Here is a 20,622-nt window from a genome sequence, read left to right on the forward strand (position 1 = left end):
CGTGACAAAATGCGGGAAAGAGACGGAGAATGATAAGAAAGAGAAGAAAGACAAGGACATGATATCGAACCTACCACCAAGCGTTCAAGCTCTGATGTCCACTATACCGTCGCCTGAAGAGTCTCCCAATTACTTGGCTTATAAAAAGGTATATAGATGAATATGTCTCACAGGACAGACAGACAGAAAAAAAATTATTAGATTCTGTCTGTTTCTATAATAGTAAACATAGAAAAAATAATTACAACCAAACTACAAAGTTAACAGTCTGTTTCTTTTTCATAACATTCATTCTTGTTTTACAGACAAACATACATTCAAAAATATATTTCACATAATGTTTTAATGCATATTGTTTATTAATAAATTTGAAATGTTATAACTCACAACTTCTTATAAGTCTATCAACGAAGCTAACTGTAAGGAAAGCCAGACTGACGCCGTAACGCGTTACGTAACGAAACAATACCCTCTCTATAAAATAGAGCTCATTTTTTACCCTTCATGGTGTTATAATAATGAAATTTTGAAAGAATAGAAAAAATTTGGTCATGAGGCAGGATTCGAACCTGCGTTTCTTGCCTAACCGTAGCAACGCCTAGCCTCTCGGCCACCCGTGATCCCGCCACAGTAATCGAATCTCTTCTACTCTTGTCAATGTTGAAATGTCAGTTGTCATTATTAAATGTATTTCAGATGGAGGCAATAGTCGAAAAGATGCAAGATGAAAATACAGGTGTCCCCGTGAGAACCGTCAAGAGTTTTATGAGTAAAATACCATCTGTGAGTATCCTAATCTAGGAGAGGTGTTATAATATGAGGTGAAAGAAAGAAAGAAAGAAAGAAAAACATTTATTTTGACACAGACATACACACACACAACAGATCGTAACAGAAAAACAGAAGCATACAATAAATCAAAAAAAAAAAATGAGAGGAAAAAAAAATTACACTTAACAATTATGTGTGGCTGCGTGTGTCAAAAGGGATGCCACTCAGGAAAACTGAAGCTTAAAGCCTCAGCTCTGATTTTCAGTGGTACCCTTTCGACATCTGGATTGTCAGTAGCTCTGTATTATAATATGTATATATAAATAAAAGAGAATATACATATTATATACATTCAAATTGATAATCCTACCATTTTTGAAGTCGGTTAAACTCGATAGTCATTTATTTTTTCACATTATATCACATCCCTGTCTCTAACTAATAGCTATCCACTTTTTGACTCTAACATTTTCCTCGTTTTCCCAGTCCATAGCTCCATTCCCGTCCTATCCTCCTCTCCTTTTCCTTTATAAGTGGGCATAGCATTTGCTTTATGACTGCTCATGGGAGGTGATCGATTGCCTGCTACCACATTAACAATATCTAACAAAAACGGGACAAACTTATTTTGAAATAATTACCATCAAAATCGGCTCACCCAATCGTAAGTCACATCAGAACATACCCAGAAAGTCCCAGAAGTCAAAACCACCTCTTTTAAAGTCAGAAACACGGCCCAACTTTAAAAAAAAGTGTTAACACACTATTATTCTCTTCCAGGTGTTCACAGGCTCAGACCTCGTAGCGTGGCTGGCTAGACACCTAAATCTAGACGACACGTGGGAAGCCCTACACCTAGCACACTTGCTAGCCGCACATGGATACCTATTCCCTATAGACGACCATTGTTTGACCGTGAAAAACGATAATACGTATTATAGGTATGTATTATTCGCCTAGGCGAATGGTTAAATGTTTTTGAAGTAAATAAGTTAAACATTTGTATATATGAATTGCCTAGGAAAATGGTTAAATGTCATAGGTGTCTCGCAGCTTAATCTCATTTTATTAAACGCCTGGCCTCTTTATTAAATGGCGGATAGTCTAATGACATAATATATGTCCAGTAATTATAACATTCTACTTATCACACTATCGCACCAATACAAATGTAAAAGTTTGCTTGTTTGAATGTTTGTCCGTCAATCACGCTGAAAGTACAGAACAGATTTTGATGAAATCTGGTATACAGACAGGGTAGCAGCTGACTTGGGTAATAGGATACTTTTATCCCTATAAAATGTTCGCTTGGGATTTTTATCTCGGAATCATGATATCGGGCGGAGCCGGGATATTTATTTATACCAAATTTCATCACAATCCGGTCAGTAGTTTCAGCGCGATTGACGGACAAACATCCGAACATGCAAACTTTCACAATTATAATATTAGTGTGATTAAGTTATTACGTATTTTTAAGTTTTTTTAACTAGATTCATTTCGATCAGGTTCCAAACGCCATATTTCTGGCCGTCCAACCAATGGGAGCCTGAAAACACTGATTATGGTATGTATCAATATATAATTTACTTGCTTTTGCCCGCGGCTTCGCACGCGTTATTTTCGGAGTAGTTTAATAGATGTTTAAACCTTCCCCTTGAATCACTCTATCTTTTAAAAAAATCCCATCAAAATCCGTTGCGTAGCTTTAAAGATTTAAGCATACATAGGGACATAGGGACAGAGAAAACGATTTTTTATATTATGTAGTGATGTTTTTATTTTATCCGCATATCCAACTTCATAAAATTGATTGACTCTGCGATGCCCGCTTTTAAGGGAAAGGGATAAGGAAAGGATTGCCGACTGGAAAGAAAGAATGGACTAGGGAGGGTGAGGAAAAGGAAACGTTCTGTGTTCCAATAAAGAAACTAGTTTTAACCTTTCATGGTGTTATAAAATTGAAATGTCAGTTCCCTTTGCTTTACACTCCAAAAGTGAATTAAACTCCTGTTTTTAACTATATTAAATTGATTTAAAATCCCGCACTAAACTACATTAAATTGATTTAAAATGCCTCATTAAGCCATATTAAAGTGAAAAGTGAAATTAGCTTAAAACTCCCACATAAGTGAATTAAAATCCTGTTTCAAACTGCACAAAACTGAATAAGACTTTAGTGCTTTTTAACTTAGCAGTTTAATTTTAAATCCCGCTCCAAACTACACTAAAGCGAACTACAGAACCCGGTTTGAACCCCCAGCCCGCCCCGCTCCAAACTCAAACATTTAGTCATTCAACTAGACTTCTATTAGAAGCACTTTTAAATCTATATATCACATCATATCATATCAAAGAGGGGAGGAGGGCCCGATTCTTTCCTTATGCACCAGGGCCCTTGTCCCTCTAGCTACGCCACTGCATCTTCCATATATTCATTAACGCTTATAGTAGGCTCTCTGAACTAATTGTAAAATAGGTTAAGCAATAAAATGGCAGAATGACGGTAGATTTAATTTATTCTCCAATTTTACAAGGACAAAGCTAAATTAAAGTTGGCTACTACTTAAATAGACGCATTCCCTCCATGTGCCTGGCATTTGCGGTTGGTAGGCGTTGCGACTGGTTGGAGGGGTAGTCAGCATGGCGGCTTGACTTAACCGGATGTGACTGGCAACGTCACGTCCGTTACATAATACATTTCTAATATAGTTTTTGAATTTAGCACTACTAAACGATTTACTATGAGAAATTCTATTGTATAAGCGTATACCTACCAATTTTTTAACACTAATCCGGGAAACAGGCATTTCAATTTTATTTCTGTTCCTCGTGTCATAGCTAAGTCTATCACCTGGTTTTGCTCGCAGCGGTGTACCTGTGCAAGCGCACGATGCAGAACAAGGCGCGGCTGGAGCTGGCCGACTACGAGGCGGAGTCGCTCGCGCGCCTCCAGAAGATGTTCAGCAGAAAGTGGGAGTTCATATTCATGCAGGCCGAGGCGCAGAGCAAGGTGATCGTAATTAAAATATTGAAAGAAAGAAAGAAAGAAAGAAAGAAAGAAAGAAAAAACATTTATTTGGCGACATGAAACACAATAACACAGATGAAATAAAAAATAATGAAATAAACAACTAAAACAAAAGTAAATAATAATAGCAAAGAAAAAAAAAATTCTTTGCGGTTGCTGCTTTGCGGTTAATTACTGCTTTCCGGTTGTCTGGAAGAGATCGCTTGCAAGCGATAAGACCGCCTTCTGTGATTATTTTTTCATATTATGTCCATTGTATTGTTCTTTCTTTGTGTACAATAAAGAATTTTTATTATTATTATTATGTAACAAGTATGTACGTATTATGTAACAAGTAAGCCTTCCAAAAGACCGGGTGCTTTCCTTCTGTAGGTACCCGAGTATTATGGAGAGATACACATAATAATAAGTACCTGGATGACCGAGCTTTGCTCGGTTTAACTTCGTGAAGTTAACTTTAATTATTCGCCAAAAAATAGTATTAGTATTATTATTCGCCAATAGATGTCAGGAAGGGGCGCTAAGTTTAAGTCGATAAAACACGAATATGACATTTTTTAAAAAAGATTCCTAGCTAGATCGATTTATCCTCCCCCGAACCCTCTATATACTAAATTTCATGAAAATCGTTGGAGCCGATTCCGAAATTCCAATTATATATATATACATACAAGACTTGCTCGTTTAAAGGTATAAGATTAACTCTTTAATACAATAAAGAGTTTATTATTACCAAGAAAATCAATACAAAAAGAACACAGCAACAATAGGGTTATTGTACAAAAGGCGGTCTTATCACTAACAAGTGATCTCTACCAGACAACCTGTGATGTAGGAAAACGCTGAGAGAGTGTAATTTGGTGGTGTAAACAAAGCAAGTATAACTTTTAAATAATACATTAATATTTTTATTATATACATATAAGACAAAATTAAAAAAATGGTATATTAAATAATTATCAACAATAAATATTGATTCATAAAATAAAGGTACGTGTGTTCGTTTGTGCGTTCTCGTCAGTCTCCCCGTGACCACGCTCGCTGTAAAGTGTTCGAAACGTCGGTTTAAAAGCCGTTAAAAACTCTTTAATTTCATTTAAATAGTGTTTTTTAATTTTTTATAATTCATTTAACTTGATTATTTCAGGTCGACAAAAAACGCGACAAGCTGGAGCGCAAAGTGCTCGACAGTCAGGAGAGAGCGTTCTGGGACGTGCACAGACCGATGGTAAAAAAGATATTTTCATTGACACCAAATGATAAGAAACAAAAGTAAAATAAACGTATAATACACATTCAAGAGGCGGTCTTATCGCTATGTCAGCGATCTCCTCCACACAAACTGGTGGTCAAGTGGCTGTTAAAATATAAATAACAAACAAACAGACAAAAACACTTCAATATGCTCCAAGTGATGATAAAAAGTAAAAAATATACATTACTAGCTGCACCCTTACTCTTATCATTTAGGGGTATGAAAAATAGATGTTGGCCGATTCTCATAGATACCGAAAACCGCAAAAAATTTATCAAAATCGGTCAAGCCGTTTCGGAGGAGTATGGCAACGAAAACTGTGACACGAGAATTTTATATATTAGATATTATGAACATTCTAGAGTACAACAGGCGGTCTTATCGCTTAGGCGATCTCTTCCAGACAACCTGGAAAGGATAGGCTATAGAAAATATAAATATATGGGCAAGATAAAATTAAAACAGAAAAACATATAAAATTAGAAGTATTTAGCTTCCTTCCCTTTTTTGCGGGCGCCATTTTGTCAATACACACACCACATATCTCAAAATCCGTCAGCAGTTAGGACTGTCATCATCATCAGCCCACACACGTTCCCACTGCTGGGACACAGGCCTCCTATGAGGGTTCGGGCCATAATCCACCACGCCGGCCAAGTGCGGGTTGGCAGATGTCACATGTCGTCGAACTTTTGATTCTCGAACATGCCTGTTTCCTCACGTGTTGTGGTGATGTTATCCCCATGCGCAGATAAATTGAAAAATCAATTTATTTCCTGCACGCTCGCCCGGTCTCGAATCGCGACTTATCGACTTTGAAGTCCGAGGTTCTCACCACTGTGCCACCATTGCTCTCGCAGGCCGGTAATGAGACACAAAAATCACATCAAAATCGCTCCGTTACGCCGCTAAAGAGAGACAAACAGACGTACACACTTGCTTATAATATTAATCAACATATTTCTACGCGGCTAAAGAGAGACAAACAGACGTACACACTCGCTTATAACATTAATCGAGATATTTCTTTTATCCACAGCCGGGCTGCGTCAATACAACGGAATTGGATCCGAAGAAATTATCGAGGTTGAATGCTCTGAAGCAGAAACGATTGCAGCAGTGCCAAGAAATCATATTGCAGCATAATTTGAAGGTGTGTTTTTTATGTCACAGTCGGTAATGCAGCTGGTGGTCGGTGGTCGGCTGATGGTAAGCGCTGCCACCGCACCTGGACATTTGGTGAGGCGTAAGGTCGACTGCAGACCTTACGCCTTTATACATGGATTGCTGATTTCAAATAAAATAGGGATTAAGAAAGGATTGTTGACTATAAGGGTAAGGAAAAGAATAGGGCCTCCGGTCCAAATAATTGTTTTCTATAAAAGTTTTATAAATAATATTTCAATTTATCTGCACTATCCACATCATCCGCTCGAAACGGTGAAGTAAAATGAGGAAATCCCCATGAACAAGTGACATCTGCCAACCCACACTTGGCCAGCGTGGTGGATTATGGCCTCATAATAATAATTTATTGGGTATAGACAAATATAACACCTGTAAGGTACATTGATCTCTAAACTAGGACAGCCTGCATCTTGGGGAACACATTCCTCTTGGATACAATTACATTTTATTTGTAGACTAGCGGTCCGCCCCGGCCTCGCCCGTGGTACTTATATAGCCTATAGCCTTCCTCAATAAATGGTTTTTCAAATTGGACCAGTAGTTCCTGAGATTAGTGCGTTGAAACAAACGAACTCTGAATCAGCTTTATAACATTAGTATATATATATATATAGTTTTAGTTGGATAAACTATAATATAAAACCAGTGACGTTATAATATAAAACTTTTATAGGAAGCCTGTGTCCCAGCAGTGGGAATATATATGAGCTGATGAGGCTGAGTGGGGAATGTATGTGTGTGTGACGGATGAAATTTAATTAATCCTTAATTATTTTCTTTCCAGAACAATCCAATAGTGACCATTACGAATGCGCAAGAGAGCGAAGAGGCGATACAGAAGAGCACGGAAGCTGTCAAAGAGAATGGTGAGATGTCCTTCATTAGTTATGGAAATAAAAATAGAAGTAGAAATAGAAATACCTTTATTTGCCACCACTTAAAATACACTTACATCTAAAACAAAATATAAAAACAGTGAAACTGATAAATTTTTTGAAAGAATAGAAATAATGTTTTGTATTGGTTGTGATGGTTCTTAATCATCTCAATAGATGGCGTGGGGTGCCCCTTAGGCACATGAAACCGAAAGAGTAGAAGTGATTCGATTACTGTGACAGGATCACGGGTGGCCGCGAGGCTAGGCGCTGCTACGGTTAGGCAAGAAACGCGGGTTCGAATCCCGCCCAGTGGTCGAATTTTTTCTATTCTTTCAAAAAATTTATCATTTATAAAAGCATTTCAATGCTATAAAAAATTAAACAGTAAAACTGGCAAAAAGGGCTCCGTCAGTGAAGCAGCAACCATTTTAAGAATAAAATGTATCACTGCACTGATTTTCAGAGGAGACCTCATGAATGACACAATGATTCAGTAAAAAAATAATTAAATTATCTGTATACCAGTTTTTTCTCTCCATAAGAGCCTATTTATGCATTCTAACCTAACTATCCTATCGTTTAACTAAAGTCAAACTGCTCGTGGTGAGTAAATTTAATTAAAATTGGGTCAAGTAGTTTAGAGAGTCATGACGGACAAACGTGACACACATTTTATATATATTAAGATTCAAAATTAGTCGCAAATTAGACTGTTTTAAATGTGGTTATAGTTTTTTCAAATGACAATCAACTCCACCCTATCTCCTCTCCATGTGAAACGTCGCAAAGAGTTAAAATTTGCTGCAAATTAAACTTTTCTATTCGTTCTACGCATGACAAACAACTCCTCTCTATCTCCTCTCCCCACCAGGCGAAACGTCGCAACCGGAGCAGCCGGCGGAGGAGAGCATCGACAGCCAGATAGAAGCTGCGAAGCGGCAGGTGGCCGTGCTGAAGGCGCGCCTCGAGAGGCGGAACGTGCGCGTCAGCAAGGTGGCCGAGATGTGAGTGCGCTGCGGGACGCGCCGACAGACCGACTGACAGACAGACAGACAAAATAGCAACCTCGTAGAATTAATAGTAAACAATCAGACACACAGACATAGTTGAATCGAGTGAAAAGTAAACAAACAGACAAAATTAAACTCTCTCAGAGTGAAAAGTAAACGAAGAAACAAAATTGATCTAATTATTTTGATGGAGTTTTTTTATGTGGTAGACTGATTGGATGGGGAAGTTTTATATGTATAATGACATCTATAAAAAGGCTCTCCGTTTTTCAATATTTGAAAGGTAAAACACCTTTAATTTAACGCGTACAAAGCCGCGGGCAAAAAAGCAGTGGTGGAGAACCTCGGACTTCAAAATCGATAAGTCGGGGTTCGAGACCGGGCGAGCGTGCAGGAAATACATTGATTTTTCATTTCATCTGCACATGTGGATAACATCACCACTGCTCACGGTGAAGGAAAACATCGTGAGGAAACCGGCATGTCCGAGAATCAAAAGTTCGACGACATGTGACATCTGCCAACCCGCACTTGGCCAGCGTGGTGGATTATGGCCTGAACCCTCATAGGAGGCCTGTGTCCCAGCAGTGGGAACATATGTGGGCTGATGATGATGAAGCCGCGGGCAAAAGCTAGTAAAGAATAAGTATACATATATTCATTAAACTAAAGCCATTGTTTGAATCTTATATTAAAATTTCAGTTTCATATCATACTGCGAGCAGTATTCGGAATACGACTCCTTTCTAACTCCCCCGGAATGGCCGAATCCCTGGATAAGCGATACCACGGAGCTGTGGGATCAGGAGAAGCAGTGGTGTGTATGGGTTTTGGGATTATCACTATAGTTTACTAACTATTTGGCCCGGATTCGTCCGGGTTTAAAAAATTCCTACTAATATTATAAATGCAAAAGTTTGTAAGGATGTGTGTGTTTGTTGCTCGTTCACGCAAAAACTACTGAACCGTTTGCAATGAAATTTGTTACGTAGACAGCTGGACAACCGGAATAACATATAGGCAACTTTTTATCCCGATATTCCTACGGGATACGGATGTATGCGGGTAAAACCGCGGGGCGCAGCTAGTTAGGTTATAAGAATGTGCTGTAAAGTTAGTTATTGACAATGTAGAAAGAAAAATCTAAATTGGTTCACTATGTAATAATTATGTGGAAAAAAATACAGTTAAAAATGGGAATGGTTTTTGTTTGAAGTCGGCTAACAAAAAAGTTGTGAGGCATCAAACAAACATTTAATCGAATTGGATATTTCCTTTTTTTTTAAGACGATTAAAAACTTACCGGGTAACTGCAAGAATAAAAAATAGTTGAATTGAGCACTTCCTTTATTTGAAGCTGGTTAAAAAATTATCCATTCACACACCCAATACATAAAATGTTGTCCAATTGAGAATCTTTTTCATCAACTATTTCATTTTACACGAGTATTATACATTTAGAAATCAAACACTTTTTAACGGATTTTAAACGCGATTTATTCATTAGATTATTTAACCCGACATTTGGAGCACTTCACAGCGAGCGGACATGGGTTCTTTACTCAAAGCAGTCCAGCCAGTCTTTGATATACTTTTCATCAAGTCGGTCAAGAATTAATATGGGCAATAAAATTACACATCGTGCCTTTGTTATTTTGTGCTTGGTATAAACAAAAATATGTATAAATATAATTATTCATTAATTATTTATGTAAAAATTTACAATTGTACGTCACATGGCAGGTCACAGTAGAAATTTATAAAATGTAATATCTTTTTTATAAATGAGAAATTTCTTGAAAGAATAGAAAAGATTCGATCACGGGGCGGGATTCGAACCCGCGTTTCTTGCCTAACCGCAGCAACGCCTAGCCTCTCGGCCACCCGTGATCCCGCCACAGTATACCTATACCTTCCTTATAACCTGTGAATCGCAATAATTGAATTTGGTTTTGAATTAGATTAACAATGATGTGAACTGGTCCGGCAGCAAGGAGCCGCTGCCGCTGCGGCGCGTGCGGCGCTGGTCGTTCTCGCTGCGCGAGCTGCTGCGCGACCCGCCCGGCCGGGAGCACTTCGCCAGGTTCCTCGGCAAGGAGTTCAGCGGGGAGAACCTCAAGTGAGCCGCACGCAGACACGCTGACACGCAGACATACAGACACAATATACATTCAAACAAACAGACACAATATACATTCAGACAAACAGACACAATATACATATTTCTATGAAACTTTGTACAGTTATCAAGGATCGGTGACAATTCAATATGAAATTATTTTTTTTTTTTTATGTCACAGTCGGTAAAACGTTGTGAAACGCCTGATGGTAAGCGCTACCACCGCACATCGACTGGGAAGGGATTAAGAAAGTTTTGGGGAAAGGAATAAAGGAAAGGATTGGGAAGGGTATGGAAAATGATATGGGCCTCCCGCACCCCCACTCACCGAACGAAACACAGCAGTATGCTATTTCACGCCGGTCTTCTGTGGGGGATGTGGTACTCCCCCGGTGCGAGCTGGCCCAATTCGTGCCGAAGCGTGCTCGACTACCACATACAAGTATTGTCACCGATGAGTTTATCTTAATATCCTCAGGATGGGCGGGATCAATTCCCTTACACATACTCTGTATAACATTGAAGACAACATAAAAAGTGAAGTCCCGTGTCCCCTACTGGGGTATGGGGCAGATGATATACATCTGTTTCGCTGATCGATTTTCTTTACGGACAAGTAGGTGATCGGCCTTCTGTGTCTTGCCAGAGCGAGACTTTTTTTTTTATTGTCCCCACCGGAAATCGAACCCAGGACCCCTCGGTTCTACGCTCACGCGTTTACCACTGACCCAAGGAGGCGTCGATCGGAGACAATATAGTCTATCAAAACAAATTTTCTTTCATATTGTCACCCAAAACTAATTGAATCACTGATTTTTTTTTCATTGATTTTTTTTTTTCTTTTTATTTTTCTATTTTTATGTACGTATGCGTGTTTGTGTCTGTTAAAATAAATTGATGTTTCTTTCTTTCTTTCTTTCAAAACCATCCCCTCCTCCAGATTCTGGCTCGCCGTGCAGGAGCTGAAGGCGCTGCCCGTCCGCCGCGTGGCCTCCCGCGCCAAGGAGATCTGGAAGGAGTTCCTCGACTGCAACGCGCCCTCCCCCGTCAACATAGACGCGGCTAGCAGGTGGGGGAATCAATCAGATCAAATCAAATCACATGAAAATAAATCAAGGCTCGAAGTATATCACACTCGTCACACTATAGCTAGCTGGTGGCGAAATCAAATCAAATCAAATGTAATAACATCACATGAAAACAAATCGAAGCTTGAAATATATCACACTTGACACAAGTCACACTATGGCTAAAAGGTAGGGAAATCCAATCAAATCTAATAACATCACATGAAAATAAATAAAGGCTTGGAATATATCACAACTAACACAAGTCACACTGTATCACACTAATATTATAAATGTGAAAGTTTGTTTGCATGTTTGTCCATCATTGCGCTGAAACTACTGAACGGAATTGATGAAATATGGTGAACAGACAGGGTATGAGCTGACTTAGGTGATAGGATACTTTTTATCACGATTAAATGCTCCCTTGGGATAAAAGAGAAATCTTGATATTCATCAATCACACCGAAACGCGGGCAAAACCTAGTAAAGAAGCTAGTATCCAATATATATCCAGTTGGGTTTAACAATATTCAATATATAACATCCTACTAATCCTACTAATATTATAAATGCGAATGTTTGTAAGGATGTGTGTGTGTTTGTTGCTCTTTCACGCAAAAACTACTGAACCGATTGCAATGAAATTTGGTACGTAGACAGCTGGACAACTGGAATAACATATAGGCAATTTTTATCCCAATATTTCTACGGGATACGGACTTACGCGGGTGAAACCGCGGGGCGCAGCCAGTTACATAATATTTCTTTTATATTTACAGAGAATTGACTAGAGTCAAAGTGGAGTCCGGCAAGGCGGACCGGTATTGCTTCGATCAAGCGCAGGTTAGTTATCTTTTAGACTTTTATAATCATCATCAGCCCACATATGTTCCCACTGCTGGGACACAGGCCTCCTATGAGGGTTCAGGCCATAATCCACCACGCTGGCCAAGTGCGGGTTGGCAGATGTCACATGTCGTCGAACTTTTGATTCAATTAAGTGCGGGCAAAACCTAGTATATTCTATTATTATAACTAGCTAGCTGTGACCCGCGGTTGAAACCGCGTAAGTCCGTATCCCGTAGGAATATCGGTATAAAAAGTGCCTATGTGTTATTTCAGTTGTCCAGCTATCTACGAAGCAAATTTCATTGCAATCGGTTCAGTAGTTTTTGCGTGAAAGATTAACAGACGCCCACATATGCAACCATCCTCACAAACTTTCGCATTTATAGTATTATTATTCACCAATAGATGTCAGGAAAAAAAAAACACGAATATGACATTTTCTAAAAAAGATTCCTAGCTAGATCGATTTATCGCCCCCGAAACCCCCTATATACTAAATTTCATGAGAATCGTTGGAGCCGATTCCGAGATTCCAATTATATATATATATATATATATATATATATATATATATATATATATATATATATATATATATATATATATATATATATATACAAGAATTGCTTGTTTAAAGATATAAGATATACTAGGTTTTGCCCGCGTAGTCGCAGGAGAAATAGATTTTATTTAACAGTTTTATTAAAGACTTTATTTATTATTATTATCTACGCTAATATTAAGGAGGAAGAATTTTTTTTTGTATGTTTATTTGTAATGGATAAACTCAAAAACTACTGGACCGATTTAAAAAATTCTTTCACCATTAGAAAGCTACAACTTCGATCAGTGAGATAAGCTATACATATACCACGGGTGAAGCCGGGGCGAACTGCCAGTTATTTATAACATTAAAGGCCTATAATGTTTTCAATAAAACAATTAGTCTCTTTTTGTAATTTAACTAAAATAGCAAATAAAATAATATATAGTTAAAATGCTTTCTGTTTGGCAAATGAATAATTTTAAATGAGATTCGAACCCGCGTCCTAAAAACCTTCGAAAATACAAGATTAAAAAAAGTCATATATTTTTAATTTTATAATTATATTTACAGGCGCATGTATATCACCTGATGAAGTCGGACAGCTATTCCAGATATCTTCGTTCGGAAATGTACAAAGATTATCTGAATGGATCTAAGAAAAAGGTATTTTGTTTACATCTAATATATAAAATTCTCGTGTCACAGTTTTCGTTGCCATACTCCTCCCAAACGGCTTGACCGATTTTGATGAAATTTTTTGTGCTTAACGGGTAGGTCTGAGAATCAGACAACATCTATTATTTATAACCCTAAATGATAAGAATAAGGCAGAACGGAGTTTGCCGGGTCAGCTAGTATTATATATAATAGTAACTGTATGTCTCTCTTTCACGGCTAAAGCACTAAACTGATTGGGATGAAATTTGGTATTGATATAGTTTCAGACCCTAAAAATTGAACAGGACAGCTTTTATCCCGGAAATTTCACTTGAATTCGTTTCTTTTGACTACGAGAGCAAAACCGTGGCTGCAAGCTTATTTGAAATATGCAATATTTTAATTCTTATGTCAAAAATTCAAAATCTGCACTCGTGTTATAAAGAGGAAACTTTTGTATTTTTGTATGTGTGTAACGTTGACGCAAAAACCGCTGGACCGAATTTTACAACTCTTTCACCATTAGAAAGCCGCAACTTCAGTGTGACATAGGCTATGTACCACAGGTGAAGCCGCGACCAACAGCTTGTCATTAATATTTCAGAATTTATGCAAATCATAAAAAACAAATCAAAAGCATAGATATGACTAGCTGCGCCCCGCGGTTTTGCCCACGTAAGTTTGTAGACCGTAGTAATATTGGGATAAAAAGTTGCCTACGTGTTATTCCAGTTGTCCAGCTGTCTACATACCAAATTTCATTGCTACCGATTCAGTAGTTATTACGTGAATAACAAACATACACACATCCTCACAAACTTTCACATTTATAATATTAGTGGGATAGGATTGTCTTTATTAGGTTAAGATGATAATAAATAAATTTATTTTAAGCTTTATACGGATTATAATAATGTTTTTTTTACATTTCAGACATCCGTAAAGGGCATACGATCAATCGTGTCGTTCACGGGTCGTAAGGAGGCCTCCACGAACTAATGCAATGGAATTTAATACAAAACTGGTTTCGACTTATTTCGGCGCGATGCGTGGAACGTTCTAGAGATTCGAAATTCGAATTTGGAACGAAGAAGGAATTGATTTTTGCGAAATTCGAATCGCGTTCGAATTTGGGAACACGATTTTGAATGTCGAATGTTTTTCGAATGTTAATTGATGTATTTTAGATTTTAGAACGGTTTATTTTGACCAAAGACATTTTTTTTTACTTTTAGCTTTATTTCTTAGGAAAATAACTTTTTGTCTATAGATTTGTCGATTATCTATGATATAGGAAGCAATTTTACTTGGATAAGTCTTTGAATAGTTGTGCGTAGCTGTTTCTGCGTTATGGACGGACAGACTCATAAAAAGTAGGCGTAAATAAATATTTATAAGGGATCGTCTTCAACTTCATTTCACATAAGAGGCTATGAAATATATATAGATTCATTCAAGCGACATAATTGAGTGAATAATTAAAGTTATCTTCAAAGAAACACAATGAAGAAGCAAAAATACTAATTTTTATTAATTAAAAAGAGATAGATATAGTTTTCAGTATACATTTGTCTCTTTTCTTTAATATATGTGTATTAAATCAAATGTAATTGCTTGAACCTGAATAAAAATATAGTTTACGCCACTCAGTAATAACTTGGTTTTGTGTTGGTGATAGATTTTTTTTTAAATCGGTCCAGCAGTTCCTGAGGTAGCGCGTACAAACAAACAAACTCGAGTACATGTCAATATAATTAAAAATGCGTTCATATAGATATCTCTTTACGAAAACCAAAGTTCATAAGACTGTTATAAACTGCCTCTGTACATGCCAAGGAATATAGAGATGCATGGAGCTGTTTTTTTTTTTTATTTTTTTGCGAAGGAATTGTATTTTTTTATTATATAAAATCAATTGAATACATATATTTAAGTATTTTATTGCTATTTTAAAAGTATGTTATGATGCTGAGAAAAGAAATTGGTCCAGAATGTTTGTGTTGCTATTAAAATGTATAATTTCTAATCTACAATAGAATATGAAGAATAATTGTCTTTATGAAGCACTGTGCGGGAAGTGCTGGACCGATTTTGATGTTATTGATTAGACTTTTTAGTGTTATGACATATTTCGAGTCATTAGGAATCTCTTCTAAAGCTTATCTTATTATTGTAATTTTCTTTGTTATTTTTCTTTTTTTTTGTCTCAGCCAATGACTTTTTTTAATTTAATATTAAATAATTAAACAAATAGCTTTAGATCTGCGCGTTCAAGCGACAAACACACAAATATTCCATTTATTAAGAATTTTGAAAGGTACGGTTAGCAAAAAAAAAAAAAAAAATTAATCGTTTGAGCACTATTGTAAGAAACTGTTATGATTGGTGTTAGTGCTAATCTAGTCTTATCTTCCATTAGCTGTAATTGTATGTATAGTTACTTATAATAGAGGTACGGTCGGCAAAAAAATCTTTTCAATTTTATTTTTAATATAGATTTTTCTGTCTCTTTTCAAAGATTCGAGGCAATACAAATTGTGTTAACGATTATATATCTTTATCGATTTTTTATTGAGTTTTTTTTTTTCTATACATCTCGTATTTTGGAATATACTGAAAAACCAATTTCGTAATTGTCTGTCTTTTCTATTAGCTAATCTCGGAAGCGGATGTATCGTTTCAAATGGGATTTCCATTTGTGAGATAGTTCTTGTTATAAGACGTAACTTGGGTTACTTAGACAAGCAAGTAGGATATCGCACAATATTTTTCGTTATATATAATAATTAATGTAAGAAAGATTTAAACTTACAATTTATTCAATATATAATACAAGGTATTTCTGTAATTTTTTAGAATTTTGTAGCAATTAATAGCTTTCAAATATTTAATTGAAGGCTTATGAGTTATGTATGTATATTTCATTATATTTTGTCGTGATAAACCACGAGTTTCCTTGTACGGTATATTTGATAACTTGTTACTGGGGGGGGCAAACCGTTAAAGTACATAACTCGTTACGTAACGTAACGCGTTACGGCGCCTGTATGACGCATACAGTTAGAAAAGTTTAAGTTAACAAATCTTTCTGATATCTTCAAACGTTTGAGTTATTTTTTGTGCCAAAAATTTTAGTTTATGGTCTTACTAGCTGTGACCAGCGGTTTCGCCCGCGTAAGTCCGTATCCCGTAGGAATATCGGGATGAAAAGTTGCCTATATGTTATTCCAGTTATCCAGCTGTCTACGTACCAAATTTCATGGCAATTGGTTCAGTAGTTTTTACGTGAAAGAGTAACAAACATCCATACATCCATACAAACTTTCGCATTTATAATAATAATAGGATTAGGTCAATCAGGGTAATTGTGGCCAGGGGTGATTGGAATCAATTCTCGATAAACTGTTTTTCGTTATAGCAAAACGTTTTTAAACTAATATGTCGGTCAAGTGCGAGTCGGACGTGACACGTAAGGACAATTAGGACCCGCATCCAATTTATGACCGTTCCAACCGTCGCTTAACCTCGGTTTTTGTATTGTAAGTTGCTATAACGGCAGCTGTCTAACTAGTCTGGTGACGGACGGATGGACAGATAGACAGACAGACAGACAGCGAAGTCTTAGTAATAGAGTCCCGTATGCTATCCGTTTATTTACTATTTGCATGCGGAACCCTAAAATTACATTTGGCCCTATGAATATTCGGAATTATAATCAAAATTTTTGAAATTGGCATAAAAGTTCTTTGCATTAACAAAATTTAATTTTAATTTGTTTTATATCATCCCTGTTTACAATTATCCACATATAACTGTTTAAAATAAGACTACTATATATATAATTGTATTTCATTTTATGTATAATTGAAAAAAGTCATTCATTATTTATATATTTAGCAGGTTTTCTTACATTTTTCTTACTATTTTACTACTATTGTATCTTAGTTTTTCTAATATATGTTGAATGTCAAATTAGTTGAATGTTTCATGTACCAAAGTAAATAAATTATTTTAAAATTATTCTGTGTGGTTTTTTTGATATCAGCCATTCACATTTTAATTGCTTACTAGTTGCGCATCGCGGTTTTACCCTCGTTTTACAAGATGTTATAGGTAGCTTATTAAATTGCCGCCTTCCCCAATAAATAAGACTATTAAACACAAGGATTTTTCAATTCAAACCAGTAGTTCGTGAGATTAGCGCGTTCAAACTAACTCTTCGGATTTAATTAGATAAGTACAGAAAACAGATATATAAAATTATTTTGTTGCAGTGTTAACAGACTTCTCTGAAACAACTGTTGTATGAAATTTGACGGATGGACGGATGTCGTGAGATGGCCTCGGAATACTTGGTGATGGTAATAGGACAGCGTTTGCCGGTCCAGCTAGTGAATATAATTATAAAATGGAGTAATCTATACTAATATTATAAAGCTGAAGAGTTTGTTTGAATGCATTAATCTCAGGAACTACTGGTCTGATTTGAAAAATTCTTTCAGTCTTAGATAGCCCCTTTTATTGATGAAGGCTATAGGCTGTATGTACCACGGGCGAAGCCGCGGTGGACCGCTAGTATAAAATGTAATTGATAACAACAAATTAATATTTGAGTAAAAATCACGTTGCGTTCTCGGCTCTACTGTATTTTTTGTTTACCATCTCAGAAATTTCGATAGAATGAACCGATTTTGGTAAATTTTATTTGCAAACTGGTATCTTCTGTATGTCTCATTTAATTTAGGTCTAGTTCTAAAATATGAAAGCGATTTAGTTTTATGTTGAAAAACATCACTTTATCGCGTTAAAAAGGATTAGAAATTAAAGAAGACATTGGAAAATCAATTATTTATTCTGATACAAATATGATCATATATTATTTTGCATATAACAATAGTATTTGTTGCATCCACACTGATTGTAGCCCAATATTCGTGGTAGTTAAGCAACAAAATTAAAAATGTTGCCAAGTTGCTGACTGTTGCTTGCAACTGCGTGTTACAGTTGATAGGGTTCTTGAAATGTTCTCATCTGAGAAGCAACAACATTAACAGTTTCCAACAACATTGTTGATCGATTGTTGCTCAACAGATGTTACCATGAATACGGGGCTTAGTGACTAAATATTCGCTTATAACTATTGGACAAATTTTTAAACCTTATCTGGTTTTAGTCGAATTTTGTGACAATTACGATCAGATGGATAGATTTCTAATGTTGTCTTCTATTAATAAAAAAAAAACAATACAATTTTTATTGAAATAAGAAATTAACAGCTTTGCATTGATAACTTGTCAATTATTTGTAAATTAAGTAAAAATATATTAGGATTATAGACACAAGTCATGAAGGAAAGAGATAGCACCTATCTTATCTCATGTCATCTCTTTAATGTTTTTTTTCATTCCATCAATGTGGATACGAAACAAAAATGTATTAAATTTTCATTTCAACAAACCGTGACTTATATATAGTTTTTCACACGCGTAACGTTAAGGGGGCATCCACTAATTACGTGAGACATTCAAGGGGGGAGGGGATTGAGTTGAATCTCACTTAATCTCACGTTGGGGGCTGGATTTTCTATATTGGATATAATTCTTAAAACGCCTCACCTAGTTATTGGAAGCCCCCTAATAGTTAAACTGTCTAGAAAGTTTAAAATCCTAGTCTAGTTAACAGTAGACTGAGAATGGTTCAGTTCTCACGCACTCACAACGAATTTTACACGAGTCTGTCACACACGCAATTATACGGAAGTTAAGTTTTCAATGTAAATGGTGAACTAGACAGAAAAAAAACAAACATATTTTTTATTCTACTTAAATCCATGAATTGTTTTATAAAAGACATAAATTATGTATCTGAAATAAACTTGACAATGTTACAATAAATGAGTGGTTGAAAAACACATGTTTCATTCTTTAATCAAATATAGGTATGTTTATTAAGAACTAAGATTAGAAAGGAAGATAAGGCATTTTCTAATCCATCTTAGTTTGAAAACAAACATTTTAACAAACTTAATAAAACAATAGTAAAAGTAAACATTGCATTACACGTTTTTTTATCATCATTTATATCAACATTTTATCAAAATTGATTTCATTCTTCGCGCGTAATTATAAACATATATTTGAATGTGATGTTTATAAATGAAACTTGCCCGCGGTATGCATTGCGTTATATATATTAAAATAGAAGTTAAAAATAAAAATAAGTTAAATGAAAGTTTCACTTAATTAAAATATAACTTAACCTAACAAGGAATAGATTAAACATGTTTACAACAAATTTGTTGTAAATATCACGATAAAAATGTAAACAAAGTTTGTTTACAACCTATCTATATGACATTGTGAACTGAAAAATCGATAGGTTAGGTTCGGTGTATAGAAGCAGACAGATACTTTAGTTATATATAATAATATGCTAGTTGTGTGTAGGCTCCCCCCACTCACGAATCGAAACACAGCAGTATGTTATTTCACGCCGGTCTTCTGTAAAATGTGGTACTTCCCCGGTGCGAGCTGGCCCAATTCGTGCCGAAGCGTGCTCGACTAATACAATAGCTATATATATAAGATCTGTCGCCTGGCAACCTTCATATGCCTGATTTTTGGAAAGCAATTTCTAATTATAATACATATACATCTGTATCCTGTAATTCATTCCCATTACAGTGTAATGAAAATTAATTCGTCAAATCGAAAGCAGGTGTTACGAATCGTAATTTTTCAACAGTTCGCCACCTCGCGAGATAGATTATAATCTTACGGTTTTTACACTCTTACAGAGACATATCTGTACAAAGAACTATGACCATAGACCATAGAGTTAGAACATTTACGGATCGTGTCATAGATTTAGTGAACATCACTTATCTATAGACATTGGAAATGATGGTGGGTTTGAAAATATTTGTGCGAATTTTTTAATTAAAATAACTGGAATTTAATTACTCAATCTTGTTAACTATGGTCTATGGATACACTAAAAGCATCACAACTTCTGATTATCTTATCTGTTAGTTAAATAACAAATAATGAATCATAATGTAAGTCAAAGTGTTGAGGCTATCAGTAAGTTTATCAGGAAGTTGTGAAACTGTCCTATAAGTGAAAACAATCATTCTTTAAAAATAATAATTCAATATATTACTTTATATAAAATATAATGATGTCATCTTTGGTTATAATGGATGTTCTTACAATTTAAACCTTATCTCCATAGACTTAGTGTCGATT

At 35.9% G+C, this 20,622-nt stretch overlaps 1 protein-coding gene across 1 annotated transcript in view; it reads left to right on the plus strand.

Moving 5' to 3' along the window:
- LOC119838582 (regulator of G-protein signaling 7) overlaps positions 1–16,195 on the plus strand; it is a 19,230-nt gene extending 3,035 nt beyond the window's left edge. Inside the window, exons 3-17 of the mRNA XM_038364570.1 lie at positions 1–148; positions 697–783; positions 1,552–1,712; positions 2,280–2,338; positions 3,642–3,784; positions 4,950–5,030; positions 6,097–6,210; positions 7,030–7,111; positions 7,995–8,127; positions 8,837–8,950; positions 10,124–10,252; positions 11,193–11,321; positions 12,102–12,165; positions 13,289–13,381; positions 14,309–16,195. Of these exons, the coding sequence (XP_038220498.1) occupies positions 1–148; positions 697–783; positions 1,552–1,712; positions 2,280–2,338; positions 3,642–3,784; positions 4,950–5,030; positions 6,097–6,210; positions 7,030–7,111; positions 7,995–8,127; positions 8,837–8,950; positions 10,124–10,252; positions 11,193–11,321; positions 12,102–12,165; positions 13,289–13,381; positions 14,309–14,374 (1,603 nt within the window). The 3' untranslated portion in view covers positions 14,375–16,195. The remainder of the gene's footprint in view (positions 149–696; positions 784–1,551; positions 1,713–2,279; positions 2,339–3,641; positions 3,785–4,949; positions 5,031–6,096; positions 6,211–7,029; positions 7,112–7,994; positions 8,128–8,836; positions 8,951–10,123; positions 10,253–11,192; positions 11,322–12,101; positions 12,166–13,288; positions 13,382–14,308) is intronic.
- Positions 16,196–20,622: the final 4,427 nt, after the last annotated feature.

Source organism: Zerene cesonia, unplaced genomic scaffold (assembly GCF_012273895.1).
Source record: "Zerene cesonia ecotype Mississippi unplaced genomic scaffold, Zerene_cesonia_1.1 Zces_u003, whole genome shotgun sequence".
NCBI classification, from domain to species: domain Eukaryota; kingdom Metazoa; phylum Arthropoda; class Insecta; order Lepidoptera; family Pieridae; genus Zerene; species Zerene cesonia.